Genomic DNA, 16376 nt, shown 5'->3' with positions numbered 1-16376 from the left:
CTGTCTGTCTCTCAACCACCAAGCTGAAAGTGCATAGTTCTTGCTCTTTTACAAGCTGCTTTGAACTGCTGCTCTAGCAAGTGATCCATACTCAAAGTGTTCATAACTTTGCAAAAGTAATCAATATATATTTTTTTTAATTTACCTCCTAAAATCTAAGGAACTGAACAAAAAGTAGCTAGCAAATATGCGAATGGCTCAATGTAGAACACATTAAGCTCATGGGATGCTCTCTCATTCTGCTTTCTACGTCTATGTAAAAATTTAATAAATAGGGGCCTTTATCCACATCCTTTTTAATTCCATAAGGATTCATGGTTAGTTGGTTGCATTTTTGGTGCAATTCCAATGCAATTGTCATGGCTCTGATTATTATCATTCTTGCATACCAAAGCCATTACATTTCATCCATTCAAATAAGACAACTACCCCCCCCCAAGTTGTTAATGCAATGGTCACAAATGCAATGACAGCATCCCAATTTCATGGCTCGTCATATGTAGCACCACTTCTGCATTAGACATGTACAGTGCATTTATGAGAGCCGAGCAATTACAACATGCTAATACAAGGGGGAAAATAGAATTTGTCAGAAGCTTGCTGGACCATTTGGCTAGATTCGCAGTTGCAATTGCCACTGGCAACAATGGAAAATGTTCACATATTCTTAGATAATCTAAAATCACAAGTGGAGGCCCAAAGGAGAAAAGCTAGACGCAGCGTGAAACATAGCAGGAGCCAAAGGGAATATGGAAACAGGCATGCAAATGAGGAGCAGAAGCATGGACTGGTTTTTAAAAAAGACCTGGGTTAAGGTAAAGAACCTAGTGAATAATCATGTTTTTCCAGGTTTTTACATTTTAACTTGGAGGACATGTACCAAAAATATTAATATAAAAACAAAAGATTTTATAGTACTGCGTAAATATGGCCGAGTGTTTTGTGATGCCCTTCCAGTCTGTGCCATCACTGGGCACAAGAACAAAGTACTAAGGCAAACTATGTGTCAAACCATTGACCCATAGATGACTACCTAAAATACATGAAGGTTGATGGGCCCTGTTGAAGATTTTGTGTCGAGGCCCAAGAGCTTGAAAGTCCCCTATACACAGAGGAAATTAGTTTGAACCCACCAGTTTTGGCAGACCATCTAATCTATATGACGACCCTTCAACAGAAGTTGGGGTAAAGGAGGATTGAGCCATATTGATTCTGAAACAGCCGATATTTCATTTTTTTTTGGGAGATAAGCCAATGCCAAAAAGTGTCTGGCAGCAGTTTTTCCTCGCTCTACGTTGAATGAATACACCTGAACAGTCGCCCGATTGCTCATGTGTATGGGGGAGTCAGGTGAGATCGTTGTTCACCCCATGAGTGTTCAGGCCTCATATGTATGGCCAGCTTAAAGGGGTTGTTCTACCTTAGGTTACAAGTCAGCAGTCACTGACTGCAGACTTATGAATCCTCATATCGCACAAACTGCGTGGTGTGAGGATTCTCTGATGCAGTTAATGAATGTGGCCGTAAGTATGCGATTTGGATACTTCCGGCCACATTCCGACTAGACTTGTTCGGTCTTGCTCAATACAGTTGCATTGAACACGGCTGCGCCCATCTAGTCAGCATATGACCGAACGTATGCAAGTCACGTCTGCGGTCAAGCACACACTACTCCCGATGCTGGCACCAGAGAATCTTTATAATGTGCAAGATGGGAAGATTCACAAGTCTGCAATCACTGTGAACACGGACAACCCCTTTAATGGGACACTCTCAAGTCCGAAAGTTATTCCCTATCCATTGGATAGGTCATTGAGGTTCTGACCGCTGGGACACCAACCAATACTGAGAATCTGGTTTCTAAAAAGCCCAAAGTGAATAGAGTGGTGGTCGATCAATCACAACACCGCTAAATTTATTATTTACGGGACCACTGGAGATAGCCGTGTGCTGCGCTTGGATGGTCTTCAGCATTCGTATAACAATGAATGTAGCGGTAGTGCACATGATCGACATCTGCTCCATTCACGTGGGGCTAAGTATCGGTGGGGTCCCAGCCGTCAGATCCGCAGAGATTGGGAAGTCATTTCCCATCTATTGGATAGGGGATAACTTAGGGGATAACTTACAAAAAAGTGAGAAAACCCCTTTCAACGTGCCGCTGTTTTGATATCTAAGCCTAGACCGCTGACCCCTTTAATCCCCCACTCTACAAAGTTTCCAGGGGTCGGATCAGACGCCACTAAATAGAGGAACATACATGGTATCATATAGGAACTGGGGTGATGTGGATGTGTTCCACAATATTTCCAGTAATCCAAAAATTCTACACATATGTCATAACCTCACGCAATCTTGAGAATACCGGCTTACTGCCTGCATATTGTATATACATTTTTTTCTACTTTTTTGTATACATAAATGATAAAAGCATGCAGAATGGGGGAATGGATCTGATACCATCTGAGAGGAGGCTTGCAATGGATTCCCAGAGGCTTGTTTCTTCAGTATAATTATATGCTTACTGATTCCAGCATAGGGATTTCGGAGACCCCATGCAATTATACTGGCTGAAATAACAGGGTAGTGGAGGAAAAGTAGCAGGCATTATATTTTCCATGAAGCTGCACATGTGATGGAGGAAACTCTGGGGAACTCGCTCTACAGCTTTCAGTCACTGTGGGTTAAGGCAGATACAGTAACGAAGAGATGGGGGTCTGCGATAGTGCAGCATTTTGTCGGGGTCTAACAATGCAGCAACAATTCACTAGTGAGCTTCGCACTCACATTTTTTAAAAGAACCCACCAGATCTGTTAAAATGTCTTATTTTTATTCATTTTTATGTTGTCACGTTCCTCGGCTATTATTCCTGAAAATGTATGAAGAGAGCACTGGGTGCATAACTGTTGTGAATGGGCCGTGTCACCACTGATTAGACAGTGTGAGACCATAAGGCTGTTTGCATACAATGCGTTTTTGCAGTGCCGATTTGTCACAAAACAAAGGGTTTCCTGATGCCTGCAAAGTGAATGAGAATCCTGAAGTCTCATACACACGTTGCTTATTTGTGACTTGCATACATTTAAAATCTGCAGTATGTCAATTCTTTCTGCGTTTTTGCTGCAGATTTCACCCATACTAATGAGTGGGGAAAAATCTGCACCAAAAATGCAAGTAAAAAACGCATTGCAAGAGATGCAAAAATGTATGCACCAAAATTTGTGCACATACCTTGAAAAGGGATGCGACTCCCAGTTTTCAATTTATTAAAAGGTTTCAAGGATGGACAAACGAGGGTCAGTGTAAAGAAATAGAAGAAAAACAACACAAAAAGGAGAACACCACAAAAAGGAGAACACCACAAAAAACACAAAGAAGAACAAACAAAAAAACAACGGAAGGGGGACAACGGAAGGGGGACAACGGAAGGGGGACAACGGAAGGGGGACAACGGAAGGGGGACAACGGAAGGGGGACAACGGAAGGGGGACAACGGAAGGGGGACAACGGAAGGGGGACAACGGAAGGGGGACAACGGAAGGGGGACAACGGAAGGGGAACAACGGAAGGGGAACAACGGAAGGGGAACAACAGAAGGGGAACAACAGAAGGGGAACAACAGAAGGGGAACAACAGAAGGGGAACAACAGAAGGGGAACAACAGAAGGGGAACAACAGAAGGGGAACAACAGAAGGGGAACAACAGAAGGGGAACAACAGAAGGGGAACAGTAGGAACAAAAACAACAACAAAAACCACAAAGAACAAAAAATTAAAAAAAGCAATGCAAATCGAACAAAAAATAACTAAACAAAAAAAACTAAAAAAAACCCTAAAAATAGAACAAAAAAATAAAGAACAAAAAATAAAAATAAAAACATTGCAAAGGTATATGTAAGCTTTGTACTATAAAAAGGCCAATATATTAGTAAACTGCAACATGAAGTTTTTCCTGAAGGTTCAAATCTCCCTTATAATCACCAAATCATACTCACAAGAATAAAGAAGGTGGAGATTTACGCAGCTGTCTGCAGGGTCGCGGGGCTGGACGACTGCATTAGCTGTCTCTGTGTCTGTGTCTGCAGAAATGACATGAAGGGAAAAAGGTGGTCACCTGCGACTCAAGAGGAGGAACATCATTTTGACAATAGAGAAACTAATTGGCAAGTCAGAGAATGACATTTATTGGTGATCACCTCAGTCCTTTCATGGTAATTTCCGAGGGCTCGGCTAGTGATAATATAACCTACTCAGGGGTCTCTGATAAACAGCACCCTAGATCTCAGCTTCCTGAGTGATTTCCTTGAAGTATGATTTATACTACGAAAGAAGGTTCCTGAATAAGCTGCAGGAGGGCAAAAAGTCGGAATAATCACCAAATTTGATTGCACAAAATAGCATTTGTGATATCAGCATATCAATTAAAAATGTCTAATAAAGGAGAAAAGAGAAGAAAGGGTTACTTGTATATGAGATAAAGGGATTCTATTTTTTCCCAAACAGTGACACCCATGACCTGAGGCTGGATCTGGTATTGCAGCTTATCCTTATTCATACAAAAGGAGACTTGTGCTGCAATATCAGACACTGTTCAGTGGCAAGAGGGGCACTGTTGCCAAAGACAGTTATAATATTATCACATAATATTTTCATTATTAGTGTATTAGAAGGATTGTACAGGACTACAAAACCATAGCCACTTTATTCCAAAAACAAAAAAAAAAACACCGCATCTGTCGACAGGTTGTGTATGGTATTGAAGCCCTGCCCCATATACTTGGTCAAACCAGCTAAACCTGAAAGCCATAGAAACCACATTTTGTAATCCTTTACAGACACTTTTACACACCAATCACTAAATTTTACTAGAAAATGAATTAAAAAAAAAAAAAAGAAAAAGGGAGAAAAAAAAAAGTTCTAATGCAGGGCAACATTACCAGTTTCTGTCAGATACTTATTTCAAGCATTCAGCAAAAACGGTTTAATGGTTTAAGCTTAACTTTTATTGGAATGTCCAATAATAAACTGGCTAATGCTGGCTCTTTAAAAAAACACTAAACCTAGAAAATGCAAACATTTAAAGGGAACCTGTCACCATGAAAATGCAGCCCATAGAGTGATATATCATTTTGTAAGAAGAGATTCAGTTTAATTTGTGTTTTAATAATTGAAACCTCTGATCTTGCTGGGATTTTTGGGTCCAGTTGGCGGTCCTTGCTGGGATTTTTTTTTGGGTCCAGTGGGCGGTCCTTGCTGGGATTTTTTTTTGAGTCCAGTGGGCGGTCCTTGCTGGGATTTCTTGATCCAGTGGGCGGTCCTTGCTGGGACTTCTTGATCCAGTGGGCGGTCCTTGCTGGGACTTCTTGATCCAGTGGGCGGTCCTTGCTGGGACTTCTTGATCCAGTGGGCGGTCCTTGCTGGGACTTCTTGATCCAGTGGGCGGTCCTTGCTGGGACTTCTTGATCCAGTGGGCGGTCCTTGCTGGGACTTCTTGATCCAGTGGGCGGTCCTTGCTGGGATTTCTTGATCCAGTGGGCGGTCCTTGCTGGGATTTCTTGATCCAGTGGGCGGTCCTTGCTGGGATTTCTTGATCCAGTGGGCGGTCCTTGCTGGGATTTCTTGATCCAGTGGGCGGTCCTTGCTGGGACTTCTTGATCCAGTGGGCGGTCCTTGCTGGGATTTCTTGATCCAGTGGGCGGTCCTTGCTGGGATTTTTTTTTGGGTCCAGTGGGCGGTCCTTGCTGGGATTTTTTTTTGAGTCCAGTGGGCGGTCCTTGCTGGGATTTTTTTTTGAGTCCAGTGGGCGGTCCTTGCTGGGATTTCTTGATCCAGTGGGCGGTCCTTGCTGGGACTTCTTGATCCAGTGGGCGGTCCTTGCTGGGACTTCTTGATCCAGTGGGCGGTCCTTGCTGGGACTTCTTGATCCAGTGGGCGGTCCTTGCTGGGACTTCTTGATCCAGTGGGCGGTCCTTGCTGGGACTTCTTGATCCAGTGGGCGGTCCTTGCTGGGACTTCTTGATCCAGTGGGCGGTCCTTGCTGGGACTTCTTGATCCAGTGGGCGGTCCTTGCTGGGATTTCTTGATCCAGTGGGCGGTCCTTGCTGGGATTTCTTGATCCAGTGGGCGGTCCTTGCTGGGATTTCTTGATCCAGTGGGCGGTCCTTGCTGGGATTTCTTGATCCAGTGGGCGGTCCTTGCTGGGACTTCTTGATCCAGTGGGCGGTCCTTGCTGGGATTTCTTGATCCAGTGGGCGGTCCTTGCTGGGATTTCTTGATCCAGTGGGCGGTCCTTGCTGGGATTTCTTGATCCAGTGGGCGGTCCTTGCTGGGATTTCTTGATCCAGTGGGCGGTCCTTGCTGGGATTTCTTGATCCAGTGGGCGGTCCTTGCTGGGATTTCTTGATCCAGTGGGCGGTCCTTGCTGGGATTTCTTGATCCAGTGGGCGGTCCTTGCTGGGACTTCTTGATCCAGTGGGCGGTCCTTGCTGGGACTTCTTGATCCAGTGGGCGGTCCTTGCTGGGACTTCTTGATCCAGTGGGCGGTCCTTGCTGGGACTTCTTGATCCAGTGGGCGGTCCTTGCTGGGATTTCTTGATCCAGTGGGCGGTCCTTGCTGGGATTTCTTGATCCAGTGGGCGGTCCTTGCTGGGATTTCTTGATCCAGTGGGCGGTCCTTGCTGGAATTTCTTGATCCAGTGGGCGGTCCTTGCTGGGATTTCTTGATCCAGTGGGCGGTCCTTGCTGGGATTTCTTGATCCAGTGGGCGGTCCTTGCTGGGATTTCTTGATCCAGTGGGCGGTCCTTGCTGGGATTTCTTGATCCAGTGGGCGGTCCTTGCTGGGATTTCTTGATCCAGTGGGCGGTCCTTGCTGGGATTTCTTGATCCAGTGGGCGGTCCTTGCTGGGATTTGTTGATCCAGTGGGCGGTCCTTGCTGGGAATTGTTGATCCAGTGGGCGGTCCCTGCTGGGATTTTTTGATCCAGTGGGTGGTCCTTTTGGGGATTTTTTCATCCAGTGTGTATATTATATCCTGAAATTTGGGCAGATTCGTACGATTTGCCAGACAGATTCAATTTGGTTTGATTATAATTAGTCAGACTCAAAAAATGCTCAAATTGCTTTATTTTGCTCAGAGATCTCAGCAGATCTCAAAGCACAATAAATGGAGGGCTGAGTAGGTTATTACAAAATAAAATACATTACTACTTACCTGCCTTATGTCCCCACCTGCTGCGCCGGTCTTGTGCTCTTCCGGTGCTGAGGCCAGTGATTGGCATCATGAGGTCTTGCATGACGCATGTCATGACCCCATGAGGCCAATCACTAAAATCAGTGGAAAATGAGAGCAGAGAAATAGAAGACCAGCATGGAGGATTGCGGATCTGCGGCACAAGGACAAGTTGAAGGCTTAAGACAGGCGAATAAAAGGTATTTTATTGTTTTAGTGCAAAACAATTTGCAGGACCCAGTGTCCAGAATGGTGATCTATGGCCATTGTATGGGAGCCCTGAGAACCCCGTTATCTGTTGGCATACACGGCTCTTCTCTGGAGGAAGACGTTACATGTGTCACGCCACACCAGGCTAGATAATTAAAAGAAGATGTAAATGCTGAGAGGCAATAGCCCGTTCTGAAGGCTCCCGTTCGATGACCACAGGTAACTGAACCTGCCGCTGAACCGAGTCCTGCGCATCAAAATGGTACCATCTTTAATTTTAACTCCTTTCCAGCCCTCAAGACGGTAAAATGGCCAGCTACAACTGATATTTTTAGGATTTCATTTGCCCAAATCCAGCAATTTTTCCAGAATCTGAACCACCATTGGTGCAGATGCCTGGACCAGTCATCACAAGAGGATGAATCCAAAATATCCCAATTTTTGATGTGGGCATTACATGGGAAGATTTGGGCACTTTATGGTACAGAGTATAATAGAGTGGGGTCCGCAGAAGGTAATACACAAGGACTGAGCCAGCTTAGGCCAGCCCAGTATACTAGTCTATGAATATCCATCTCACAGTATGACAGATGGAGGCATGTTACTCAGGAATATTGATTTACGTCTTCTGCTTTCTGAAGTACGATGGCAAATATTGGTCATAGGAGCTTGCAATCTTCAATTAAGTCTAGCAAATCAATTGAACTGTTGCCTTTACAGTAAAGCTGTTCCCAGAAAAATACTTAAGGCGCTAATTAAATTTGTCAAAGAAATGCCATTATCCACTTCGAGCTGTTATTTTGTCTATGAGGAAATGTTATGAACATGTTCAGAAGGAGGTCTCCCGGGGGTGTCAGATAGCAGATCAGCCTGCAGCGGTTGCGTTGCTGCCAGTCGTGGTATTCTGGCATCAAGAAATTGTGAGCGAGCTATTGGCAGAGATCAGCTGCTGTGCTGTTTGCTATCAATGCGCATTAACAGTTCTCGAGCATGGGGTAACTTACAAGGCCATCGCAAGCTGCCATAAGAGCCGTCAACTCGGTTGCCAGCACGAGCTATTGATTTTGTTGTCATTAATCTAAAGGCTAAATGTCTATTCCAGTGCAGCTTCTGCACACGGCCGGTCAGCGGGCTACCGGTGCCAGGTATTTGGGAACGCTGACTCACGCAATGGAGCAGAACCAGCAGCCACACGGCACCGTAGGCCCAAGAAGATATGTAGATTTCTCCCTCTGCAATTCAATGTGCTGGGATTTCATTGAGGCTTGAACATTCAATTTCGTGAGATTTTTTTTTCCTTTTCAAGAAAATGAAAAAGCCAAATCATAAAAAGGGAAGAGAGATTATAGGAAAAGACATGCTGACACAGAATAAAAAAAAAAGACTGACAGAGAGGAGAGCTCGGGTAAGAGGAGGCGCATGAGAATGATATTCGAAGACGACAAGTCAGGAGGAGAATAGATGAGTTTAAAGACATGGAGAGAGCCAGAATTCGGTGTGCAGCCGAGCTCCTCTGGAGACCCTGCCGGGAGATTGAAGGAGGCTATGAATGTGTAATTACCGGGGCTCAATATGATGAGATGCAGAGCGTATGTGTGCTGTTAGCGGGGTGGCCTGGGAAATTCACCATCATTAACCCGTCCACAAAACATCTCCAGTGGTGGGATGGGCAGTGCTGATGGGATCAAGCCAAGCAATTACAGGCCAGCGCTAAAACCTTACAAAACCCTTGGCTTTATAGGGATACTCTTAACCCTTTACAGGATACAATAAAAAAAAGACATTTGTAATGGATATAATGGCAATGAGATACTAACACCGGATGGGTAACTTCGATAATACATGGAAGGCTGCCAATTTTTTTTTCTTTCTCGTAGGTGTAAAAAAAAAAAAACCTTGAGTAAGGGCCAACAAGTATTAGATGGGATTTTTCATTATGGCTCTAAAACCTAAATGTGAGAAGCTATTACATGGCTCTTAAATTATGTATTAGTAGCATTAGATGGCTGAGTGCTTCCATTCTTATGCAATACGCTGCTAATTGGGGTTGAACTTTACAACCCGAAGATGATGTTCTGCCGGAAATGGACTTCTGGAAAATTAACATATCGTACCACATAGTGTTAATGACCAGCTGAAGACATCTTCCCTATAACAGTAAGTCAGACGGCCGTACATATCGGAGCGAGTTTAGAACATACTGTATGGACTGGCCGGCAGCTATCCTGACCCGAATGTGACAGCTGCATGGCAATACATGAGGCGGTAATGCTTAAGTGGGGAAAGCTGCCGGCCAGTCCACACACTGCGTTCCTATCTTGATCAGATTTATATGGCCGTCTGACTGCGCCCTTAGGGATAGGGAAATTCAAGTAAGTGCATTCTGCAAAGAGCAGAATAGCAAAAGCCTTGTAAGAGAGCTTTATATAAATGTAAAAAGAAAAAATGTTTGCAAACAAATAGTGGCGGCTTCAGTAACTAATGCAAACCCGACCCACTAAAACAGAAAAAAAAATAAAGAGTATGAAGCCCCCAGTAATGTTAAAAGCAGTGAATACGTTGATCCAAATTGTGTTCAGTCTGCCACTTTATATTTTTACCTGTCTCTTCTCTGAGTTTGCAGCAAGTCCCAAAGCAGGAATGAATGAATCCTCTGGCTGCAACTCAAATAGAGCGCCCTCTGGTGGACTAGCGCATGTAAAAAATCAAATTACACACCATGAAAATAAGTACTGACTGGTTACTAAAGATAAATATTAATGGACGGATGTCTACCATCTCAATTTGCAATTTGTTTGCTTGATATGAGGTGCACCATCTTTGTAACTAGATGGGACCTGCCATTTATGACAAGATTGAAATCAAGGCACAGAATGTGTTTGCTTAGGATTGTCTACGGGAGGATCTTGTCTATTGAAGACACATTAGCTAAAGATTAATACATGCAAGTGTCTCTCTGGCACAATAAAACATAACTGCTAAGCTTGCACTGAATATCACATTTTGCTTTACTGGAAGTTTATTTTATTAAGCATATGGCAAGATGGTGATAAAGTACCAGCAGAATTAACAGCTCTGAATTGACAGTAATTCTCCAGAAATTATCGGCAATGCCACCGTAATTTAGTCCTAATGAATGCAGCGTGTGGGCAGAGGACCAAGAAAACCACCTGCTCTGTCTCTCACCTGTCTTGTGGGAAGGAATTCTCTGTCACCACGTTTAGGGGGACTCAAGGCCAGTTTAGAAAGGATTAAACACAATAGAATATCACGTGGTCGCCTACGAGTGTCCTATTCAAAAAATAAATTAGCGCAAGATGGAGGAATATTAGACACAACATGGGACTCTGGGACGACACGCTACTACTCAGATCACAAGTCCCGTGAAATGGCACACTACTAAGCAGATCGCGAGACCTGTGGGACTGCACGCTAATACTCGACGTCATACCACGTGACTGAACATTACTATTCTTCGTTGCAAGACCCAGAAGACTGCATGCTACTACTCTATGTTGTAAGATCGTATGACTGCATGCCACAACTCCGCGTCGCGAAGCCCACTCCGCCTTGCGAAACCCCTGGAGCTGAGCACTAACATACCACATTGTGAGAAGCATTGTGGGACTACAAGCTTCTTCCCTGCATTGTGAGACTGTGTGACTGCACGCTACTACTCCCCTGTCACGAGAGCCATGAGCCATAGGACCGCATGCGAATACTCTGCATCGCGCGACACGTGGAACGGCATGCTACAACTCATCATGAGACTCATGGGTCTGAACACTACTCTTTGTGGGACCACTATGGAATTACCACTGCAGACCTTAAAGCACTTAAGCGGCACTGGGAAGAGCTGAAGACAGCAACTGGTAAGTATAATGCTAGAGTCAGGGAATTTAGATTAGGGGCACCACTTCAGAGCTGAAATAATAATAAAAAACAAACAAAAACGCTGGAGTGGTGCCACTAATCTAAGTTCCCTGACCTTCGTATTATACTTACCAGTTGTAGTTTTCAGCTCTTCCCAGTGCCGCAGCACTATTTTGTGACCGCAACTTTGGACTGACCTGAGGTCAAGAGATCTCAAGTGTAAGTCTATAAGAGCCTCATTCTGCCTCTCAGACTGGCATTGAGTTGTGACTTAAGGATCACCCAGCAAACACTGAAGCGATCCGGCAGGTCACAACCTGTATAAAACTACCAAAGCTGCGCCGATAACAGATAAAGATGGTAGCTGGTAAGTATAAGATTAGGGGCAGGGAACTTAGATTAGTGGCACCACTACCACGCTGCAATAAAAGAAACGCTGGAGTGGTGCTTTAAGCCTTATGTGGATGTCCCCATGATAGGACTACATGAGAGCAACAAAATATGTCCAAAAATGTATACAAAACTATACAAGTTTGCAATGAAACCTACGATATCTCCAATACAAAATCCTACAAGAACGTTGAGTTTTTGAGTTTTTATCTGAAAATCTAACCATTTATACTCCAGAATAATGTGTGAGTGTTGCCTGCAGAAAACAACATTAAGTTACAGTACAGAGAAAATGGCTTCTATTCTGAAGTGTCAACATCTCGCTGTGGGCCTCCAGCACCGGAGTGTCATCGGAGCCGCTCTCTGTCCCGCAGCCATGTGTTTCAATGCTTACTTTACGTGTCAGAGACCGGCCCTGGAAGCTCCACATTAGCACTGATAAATGACTTCTGAAGGAGGCCGCACTGTTTAGGTTAATCCAGATGATCACAGATGTATGACAATGTCACAACCTGGCTTTTCTTCACATGTTCACAATTGTGCCATATTTCCCACATTTACAGCATTACCCAAAGGGGCTGCCGCTTCGGATGTCGTCAAATTATCACTTCTCGGTGTATCGCTGTTCTATAGAAGGTGGAATTCCCATCTGCTTTTGTAAATCTCTCCTGATTTTATTAAACTTTTACTATGACTACTACTATAGTTACAAAAGGGTAAATTTGAAAAGAAAAAAAAAAACTTTGGCAATAAAAAGCTGTGGAAAAAAAATTACTTCCGAGCTGAATAGCTAAAGGAAAGGAATAAATCCACACAAGGCCTATGGGGCTGATTCATTAAGACTGGTGTTGTGCTGTTCATTCTTAATGAAGGGGCCTAGCGGTGCAAGATGAGCCTAATTTATTAATAAGGGCATGTCACTTAGGCGCATCTTAAAAAAAAATAGCCATTCACTTCCGACAGTCAGGGGCTCGAGTACATTTCTGGCACAAGATACATAATTTTTCATGAGTTAGATGGGCGTCTCTAGCTCTACCCAATGCGTGAAAATGCCAAAAGTTGCAACATTTTTACGGAACTTGAAAGTTGCAAGAAAAAATAAAATGTTGGGGCTTTTATAGTGTTTTACACCATATATTTGGTGTAAACACCTTAATAAATGAGCCTTGTGTTTGTAGTGTAAGGCAAGCTGAGGAGTGGGGGGTGGGGGTGGGGGACCCTGAGTGCCCCCCTAGAGTTTCTCTACTGCTTTAATGTTACAATGCAAGTTAAATGAGACTCCAAAAAATAAAAGGATTCACTTAAATGTAATAAAGACAAACCTCCACCGCCCCTAAAAAATAAAAAACACGACAAGATAAAGCGTTCTTCGTTTCTGGATTTCTAGACGCGGCCACACGCATACAAGCAATGCACCCCCCGACAAACAGTGGAAACACAGCAAAAAGTGACACCGTGGAAGAAAAGGCTGGCGTTTTGTTTTAAGGCTATTTTGCAATTGAGATTATAAAACATAATTAAAAATTACACATGAAAGGAGAAAGCGGGAGAGAGAGGGAGAAAAGGGATTGGGAGCGTGTGTACGATAAAGGCCTGTGTTATCATCCGGAAGGGAGGGAGCCTCAGGCTGTTATCATTTAATTAAAACCTCTGAATATCCTAGCTGTCTCCACCTAATCAAAGGGGACACAAATACAGAGAGGAGGGTGGGGGGGGTGAACGGGATGGAGAGAAAGCGGATTGGAAATGGGAGAAAGAAGGGGCCGCGCTGATGGAGGGGATTAGAGAAGAAGCAGGACGGCAGAATGCAGCACAGGCACAGACACACGGGAATGTAATACCGTCTGGTAGATGAAGGCGGATAGCCGGTTCAGGCTAAATTGGGAAAATGGGAGTCAGTGGTCAGGGAGGGTTAATAGTCAGGACTATGACCTCCTTTCACTGTTTTGTATTAAAGGGATTGCTTGGGATAAGAAAAAAGAAAACAGGAACACTCGGGTGCATGAACTTTATCTTTTTTTTCTTTCTTACAGTTCATCCCGGTTCAAGTGTACGGAGCAGTAATACCAGACGAGGCCCATCGACAAGAGTAGCTCCGTTTTTGGAAAGAAGAGCTGAACCCATACATGTCTAGAGAATCCCATGTGCCTGATAGATGTCAACAATTTGTCCGTTTCACACTTAATCGCCAATGCAGAGAGGTGGCCTTTAAAAGGTCTAAAGTCTTGAGTTCCAAGATGTGTTTTTTTGGTTTCAACACGTTTCGGGGCCTTTCTCAAAGTAAAAAATTTAATGCATTATAACATTATAAATATAATACAAATTTTATATATTATATATTTTTTTACCTTGACAAAGGCACTGAAATGCGTTGGAACAATAAAGACCCATTTTGGAACACAAAAGTCTTCTTGTTTACAGCAGCACAGGCACTTTAACAGGATATTATCCTTTTCTACTATTATTCATCTGTAAGATGTTTTTCTCCTCCGCAGCAGCAGTTACACGCATCTACAGGTATTTCAACTTCACACAACACCGCCAGGTGAGCGCATACTCCCGCCTGCCACTATCCTTACCAGGAGTTACTATGTGTGCACACGCGCTTTTGTCCCCCAAACAGTTCTTTAATGTAAGACCAATCCTGGCTAGTCCCTTTAAAGGCTCAAAAGGGTAAGCCTGTGGGACAAAATAAATAAAAAGACAACGTGCCATACCTAGTTAGTTTTTTTTGTAAGAGTTTGCCTTGGATTTATTTTCTTTTTTTTAATTTGTTAAAATCGGGAAACAGGATTAGAATTTCCACCTGGTAAATGTTCTACAGAACTTCCAGAGGAATCCAGTTAGCACAATATCACAATCAGCCCTGCCATGCCATACTTCTACATGCAGGAAAGATATGCACACTTACAGAGGAAGACAATAAGCAGCCGTGAAGAGTAAAGCAAAAAAATAAAAAGTTGAAGTCGGGCAAAGCTTCAATAAATTCATTTGTTTAATCCTACAGTAAATCTTACAATTGAAGGCGAGGGCTGGAAGCTGTACGTGTCAAAAGAATGGAAGAGGCTGAATCAAAGCTTATCCTGGCACAAATGAAGGCACAGGGAAAAAAAAATATAACAAGGTAAAGATAAAGAATCAAGAGGGGATAGAAACGAAATGCACATCCAGAGTCGTTTGGTTCATCTCTGTGCCAATTAGAGCGTCCGAGAGACGGAGGAAGAGGGTGGTGGGGCAGAGAAGGACAACGATGTTTATCCATTCATCTCTGTGCCAATTAGGGAGTGGGAGGGAAAGCACTGGAAGAAAAGGTAAAGCGACAACAGTGCACTCACCCATCATAAACCTGGGGGAACGCATCCTCCGGAAACAAAAAAATGGATTATAGAAATGAAAACTACTGACTGTTTCAAGTTAACGCACAATAGACGCTTTCGGTGACATGAAGTCACAGGTTTTAAGGCACAAATTGGATGAATACATCAACAGATGAATATATATATATATATATATATATATATATCTTGGATCTAACAAAATCACAAGTTGATAAATGTAATGAACATTTACACCATTCTCACTCTAAATGCTAGACAGATGAATAAATGGGTACACGGAAATTTGGAGTAACTGCCAGTGGTAAATAGACCTCATGGTAAGTGGCAGAATCCGGAGCTATGAATCCATCATTTATAGACCAAGTACAGACAAAAACAACATCAACCATTTACTGTGGAAGTCATTAGATGATGATTACAGCTGGGGATGAGCGGATTGGTTTGAGGGGCTCCGAACTCCGCGTCCAGGTCAATGGTATCTGATCGGTAGTGATGGGTTATTCGCAACCTATACAAAGAGGACCTCACGGTAAGTGGCAGAATATGAAGCTATGGATCCATCATTTATAGACCAAGCAAAGACAAAAACAATGTCAACCATTTACTGTGGAAGTCATTAGATGATGATTACAGCTGGGGATGAGCGGATTGGTTTGAGGGGCTCTGATCCCAGCGTCCAGGTCAATGGTATCTGGTTGGTAGTGATGGGTTATTCGCAAACTACACAAAGAGGACCTCACGGTTTGTGGCAGAATATGAAGCTATGGATCCATCATTTATAGACCAAGCACAGACAAAAACAACGTCAGCAATTTATTGTGGAAGTCATTAGATGATGATTACAGCTGGGAATGAGCGGATTGGTTTGAGGGGCTCCGAAACCAGCGTCCAGGTCAATGGTATCTGGTCGGTAGTGATGGGTTGTTCACAAACTATCTGGTACACAGAGCCGGCTCCCTGCTGTGAACAATGGAAGTCAGCGCCCCAGTGAGTGCTATTAAAGTCTCTGAATGGCTCTTACTAGGGGTAAAATGAGCAGATTTGACGGCCGAAACTCTGCCCCATCGGAGTATCAGCTGGATTAAAGTTTAAGTGTGGGTTGACTTGGGGTGAACACATTTAATATGGATCCATTTAGGATCCAAAATACCCGGCTCTTTTTGGCGAGTGGAGCCAAGTGATCCAAATTACCAAAAAGAGCCAAACTGCCCATCACTACTAGATAGAAAGCCCATGAGTCTCTTACCTTCAGGCATCGTCGGCGCAGCTTTTGCTCACCTGGGGCTAGTGCAAAGTCATCTGTGTGTCACGTCGCTCAGATTACATCAAGCCAGC

At 43.7% G+C, this 16376-nt stretch overlaps 1 protein-coding gene across 10 annotated transcripts in view; it reads right to left on the bottom strand.

Annotated features, from left to right (window-relative positions):
- Positions 1 to 16376, bottom strand: part of PCDH1 (protocadherin 1) — a 204307-nt gene that overhangs the window by 15290 nt on the left and 172641 nt on the right. For 7 of the 10 annotated variants that reach the window (XM_073649745.1, XM_073649740.1, XM_073649748.1 and 4 more), the window contains one exon: positions 3997 to 4080. The exons of the other annotated variants lie outside the window; for them this stretch is intronic. In XM_073649745.1, coding sequence (XP_073505846.1) covers positions 3997 to 4080 — 84 coding nt within the window. The remainder of the gene's footprint in view (positions 1 to 3996; positions 4081 to 16376) is intronic. 10 annotated transcript variants of the gene reach the window in all.

This window comes from Phyllobates terribilis, unplaced genomic scaffold (genome assembly GCF_046119375.1).
Source record: "Phyllobates terribilis strain yellow unplaced genomic scaffold, ASM4611937v1 Scaffold_10__3_contigs__length_209671492, whole genome shotgun sequence".
In the NCBI taxonomy this organism is placed as follows: domain Eukaryota; kingdom Metazoa; phylum Chordata; class Amphibia; order Anura; family Dendrobatidae; genus Phyllobates; species Phyllobates terribilis.
Note: the sequence above shows the minus strand (reverse complement) of the source record. Positions and strands in the feature narration are given on the sequence as shown.